General features: G+C 36.9%; 1 protein-coding gene across 3 annotated transcripts in view; it reads left to right on the forward strand.

The window, feature by feature from the left end:
- Positions 1–3,273, forward strand: part of LOC147292031 (uncharacterized) — a 9,870-nt gene extending 6,597 nt beyond the window's left edge. Inside the window, exons 1-2 of one of the 3 annotated variants that reach the window (XM_086238619.1) lie at positions 121–190; positions 2,739–3,273. In XM_086238619.1, the coding sequence (XP_086094745.1) occupies positions 2,761–3,174 (414 nt within the window). In that variant the 5' untranslated portion in view covers positions 121–190; positions 2,739–2,760 and the 3' untranslated portion in view covers positions 3,175–3,273. Of the gene's footprint in view, positions 1–120; positions 191–2,738 lie in introns of those variants that run through there. The other 2 variants (XM_086238620.1, XM_086238621.1) reach the window with 2 other exon arrangements.
- Positions 3,274–5,299: the final 2,026 nt, after the last annotated feature.

Here is a 5,299-nt window from a genome sequence, read left to right on the forward strand (position 1 = left end):
CAACTACAGCCCAGTCTTGATGGAGCAACTTGATCGCACAACTTCAAACGTATACAGGCCCGCACCCAAACTAAGGCCCAAGTATACAACCAGGTTCCAAAAAGTAATTACTCTCCGACTCTCAGATCAACGACACCTTCCATTTTCCCGACAACGAAAACCAGGTTTGGAGAAAATCTCATATCTCCAAGTAATGTCTGAATTTGTGGCTCTTTAATTGATCGGTTTGGAGAAGCTCAACTAAATTTGTAGAATTAGCAAATCAATTTTCGTCTCTGTCAATAAGTATGAGTTTTACTTTTAAGAAAGAGGGGAGCTTGGGGTTGATGTCTGCTAGTCAGTTTCTGTTCATTGGTTTGGTGGAGATGATATTAGGAAAATATTCATAATTACCATTGGGAGCATTACGTTACTGAGTCTGTTGTTCAATAATTTCCATCACATTCTGTTTGAAAATGTAGCTGTGCTTCATTATCTGAAATGAAAAAAGAGAAGAAAATATAGATGTGTGTCTCTATCTCTTTATTGTTGAAGCATATATAATCTTTTGCATCCTTCTTCTGAAGGAGCAAAGGGTAGACTATGGTCTTTTTGGCATGTCAATTTTCATTGGATAATGGGACTGTAAGGGACCCAAGTTTTCAAAGTACTGATTAATTTGCATTTATCTCTCTCTGTAAGTGATGCTGGTTATCCCTGAGTAAGTGTGTAACAGTTCTTTGTAGGTTTCATTATGCGAGAGTCTGCTTCTTGTGTTAATAGAATTGAGGGCAAAATCCGATTGCTTTCATGCTTTAATATGTATTTTTCAAACACAAAGCTGTTGATCTCTTTGCAATGAAAAGTGTCAAGTGTCCAAAGAGGCCGGGAACCTCTTTTAAATGAGGCAAGGTCAAAACTTGCAAGGTGAACCTGTGAAAGATTACCTGAGGTTCATACACTCTTCTTTGAATTAATATATTTTAGCATGCCAGCATTCCATATGTAGGCAAGGAACTTACTGAAGCATATTATAAACTTTATGTTGGAAATGCGTTTATTTGGGCCATTACACTTTCTGAATCCTGAACAATGTAGTCCAATCATTTTATAAAGATTTTACTGTAGTTGAGTGCAAACACAAATAATACAGTATTAATTCTATATAATTTTGTAATGCAAAGACATATTGTTCCTAAGGTAAATTAAGAGTAAGAAATGAACCTTGCAGCCGCTGGTGTGGCTGATAGGGCATAATAATTAAGTTATACTTTACTGTGGTACCACAAGCCACAACCCAATATTCAGAGTACAGGCACTCCTTTGCATGGCAAGGATGGAAGAAGTGCTCCAAATGTAGATGATGTCCCTACATTACTGGGAACTGTTTATTTTCGCTTCTGGATTGTATTTAATATTTTTTAGCTTATATTTAACAGTATTATTGACTCTTCATTGGTGTTTTTTTTAGGGTAGACAATTTTTTGTCAAATTCTTTTGTATCTTTTGTATTAGTAGTAATATGGCTGAATTAGTAGTAATATATCTTTTTTAATTTATTTTATGATTGTTTGGAGGCTGAAACCTTTGTTACACAAGTCTTTGGTCACTTGTAAATTTTGTCTTTTACTTACACTGATAAATATCCTTACCATATGTCCTTTCTGGAAATAAGTATTCAACTACTTTTTAAATAAGTATGACAACTTTGACAGGATCTCCATTGTACCATTTTTAATGGCTTAATATAACATGGGGATGAATGTAACATTTATTTACATGTTGTCTCTGAAATTCTTTCTTTCCTGCTCAGTCGCATGTGTAGCGTAAACCCAACAAGTAGACTATGAATGTAACTGGATAGGTTAATATTTTTTGTGTCCTTTACCTTTAATTCTCACTTTTTGGTTTACAATCTCTGCCTTCTGTACTCATTTTCATTTAAATCCTGTTTCTGCAGCTTTTCTCTCAAGCTAGATAAATTTTTAGGCTACTGCATGAATTTTATTTTTTCACTACCACATTCATGATCTTTTCAGATTTCATACATAATAGGTTTTATGAAATGTTACTTATTTCTGAATTTTGTTTTCCCTGTTTCTTGCGTTTATAGGAAAATGGAAAGTAAGCAAGTTGAGCCACTATTGGCTTACCTTTGTTGGCCTTATATGCAGGCTGATCAAATTCGTGGGATTTGTAAATGGTAAACAACAAAAAGAAGCTTGTGGGATGGTCACTTTTTAACTGAACTTGAAACAAACAAATTATTTTCTGGGAATCCTGTTATATGAGATCATGCTAAGTTATTAATTTTAGTTTTAGTAGGAGTCAACACTATCTGGGATAAGGATACACTAGGATAAGTATCCTTATCCCAGATAGTGTTAACTCCCATTGAAACTAATATTAATAACTTAACATGATCTCATAACAGGATTCCCATAAAATTCGAGTTTAGTTAATTAGTGAACCATATCACAAACGACAGAGCATTATGGTTCCGCATTAGCTTAGTTTGGTTGTTCTCCATTTACACTATGGTTTAAAATGGATGGAGCACATTGATGCTTTGTTGAGCCTCCTCCAATGACTGAATTGTGTACTATAGATTAATGGTTATTGCATTTTTATCTGTATATATGGTTATTAATATATGCTTGTCCTTATAAAATTTTGTTTCATTGATTGAATGGGTTTGCAATTCCATTGTTTTTTTGAATAAAGTTTAGTCCAAATAAAACAAGAAATAAGTTTTGTAGGTTTTGCAGAAGCAAAGCAAAGATGGTGCCACTCAAAGACATAGTGCCTGCAGCACAGAACAACATAGACGCAAGGTTCATACTTTTGGAGAAAGGCAGGAAGATGGCAGAAGGCCAAAACAAGACGTGCTTGGCACTCGTGGCAGACGAGACCGCGGCAGTTCACTTCCAGCTGTGGGGAGATGAGTGTGATGCATTCGAGCCCAGTGACATCATACAGCTGGCTAATGGCATCTTCTCTTACAACAGGAACAGTCTTGTGCTGAGGGCAGGCAAGAAAGGGAAAATAGAGAAGGTGGGAGAGTTTACTATGGCATATGTGGAGACACCCAACATGAGTGAGATTCACTGGGTTCCTGACCCCAATAATTCTAAGAAGTACATCAAAGAGGCTGTGATTTCACCTCATTCACGTGTCTTTCCACCTAAATATTGATTGTAGTCTTGTTCCTTCATAAAATTTTCCTTGCTAAAACAATACTGGTCATAGTTTTTTTTTCCCCTAAATTAATCATCAATTTTGTCTGCGACGTCATACATGATTGCAAATCCAAGCTTGTTCTGAAACTTGCCTCTTCAATGTGAATAAAATACTTTAAAAGAATTAAACGTATGTTATTATCTATGTTACATTACTGTAAAACTAAACAACCAATTACCCTCCCCTGTAAGTTATCTCTATGAAGCATAAAAACTTCTACATCTCTTCCACAACCAACCCTCTGCCAACAACCAGTATAGCACCAGCATTGTTTGCCGTCCCTACATGAAAAGGCAATATGAGACTGCAAGCACCAGACATGGAAAGAAACTGACAAAGATTTTGCTTACCACAATAGTTAGTAGCAGATAAAAGAGTGATCAACTGGCCCTGGGCAAATCGTTCAAACCCGTCCATGACACATTTATGAGCCCTTATAATGAGCTGTAATTTGTTTCTCTTACAAAATTCTGACACGATTAGTAGCAAGAATATTTATTGTTAGGGTGGTGGCATCTCCCTTACCTCATTAAGACTCGCGAGGAACCTTGATAAGAACTGCTCCATCATTGACCTCGTGTTCAAACACCAGTTGTGGCAACTTCTCCCTACTACAGTGTCCAACCAGTGACGGATCCAGAAATTTTATCCATGGGGGTCATTGTGTAAAACCCGGCAGGAGGTGGCAGGTTGTAGGCGGGTGGGGCTGGCTGGTGGTGACTTGCAGGCGGGTGGGGCGGCAGTAGATAGGGCTGGGTAAGGGGTTAGAGTTTGAGAAAATATGAATTGGGGACAAATAGTGAACACCAATCGGGCTCCTGTTTGTTTCTTTACTCATTTTTTTTTTATTTCATGGCGTCGTCGTTTTGGGCCATGCTTAAAAAAAAAAAAAGAGAAGAAGTGAAAAGCACGCGCCTCACAACCATTCAGACATTTTGTCGAACAGGTTGTGGGCGTGCTTGCAGGTAGTCATTCCTGGAGGTCAACCCGGTGAGTTTGGCAAGGCTTTTCCGGCGGGTGGGTGGTCAGGCGACTACCCTTGTCCCTTGGTGAATCCGTCCCTGCGTCCAACCTGAAAAATAGAGAGAAGGCTTGCCGGTGAGGGAGGGGTTGCTACGTTTGGGGGTTGTAAGGGTAGGGCTGCTGGGATTTTTTTTGTCTTTTTCTAATTATTTTTTTTTAATTTTTAAAGGTTTTATTGGTTTGTTTATTATTTTTTGTCTACATGGTTATTTTTAGAAGCCAAGTCAACACTTAGTGGTTAGGTCCGTGTGGCGTTCATAAATGAGATGTAACGGAGGTATGAAATTGATATGGAATGAAAGTTGAGGTATGTGATGCAACTTTTTGATGTTGAGGTATTGTAATGCCCTAGAATTTATCCATAATTTATTTGGAGATTATAGTATTTTTCTAGTATTTATTTAAGGTCATTATAATTTTCTATAATTATTTTGGTGATATTAGAAAATAGAACCTTTAGTGTTCTCAAATTTTTCGACTAGGTTTTTAAGGTCAATTGGTCAAAATAAGACCATGGTTGTGTAGTACTCATCGATACGAAACTAATGGAAGTTAGCTTGCGTGAATCAGAGACCCCATCTAATTTTAGTGAATTATGGAAGTTGGATTGCATTTTTGGAAATTAGAAAATAGAGAAAAATAGATAGAGAAGCTATTTTCGATTATTTGAGAATTCGGCCGAATCAATGGAAAATCCAAGACGCTAGAAAAATTGAATCGAACATCACCGACATCCCAGTATCAACATATTTTATATCGAATCACAATAGAATTTTCAATGAATTTCGGAAGAAAGCAGAGAAAACAAAAAAAAATTATTAAGAAAAGAAAAACAAGGATCGATGACGTGGCACGATACTAGCCGTCCACCCATCTTGATCCAACAGAGGAGTGCACGCCAAGAAAAGCCTCCTCTCCTATAAATAGCAGCCCCCTCCCCTTCATTTTGCCACATATAATTTAAGCTTCTTTCTTTCTCTCTCTAAAATTAGTTTAATTCTACACTTTTTGTTTTATTTTGTTCTTTAAGACAAACTATTAATTAGGAGTCCTTGAG

The sequence above is a fragment of the Dryas octopetala genome, chromosome 3, assembly GCF_963921425.1.
Source record: "Dryas octopetala chromosome 3, drDryOcto1.1, whole genome shotgun sequence".
Lineage (NCBI taxonomy): Eukaryota > Viridiplantae > Streptophyta > Magnoliopsida > Rosales > Rosaceae > Dryas > Dryas octopetala.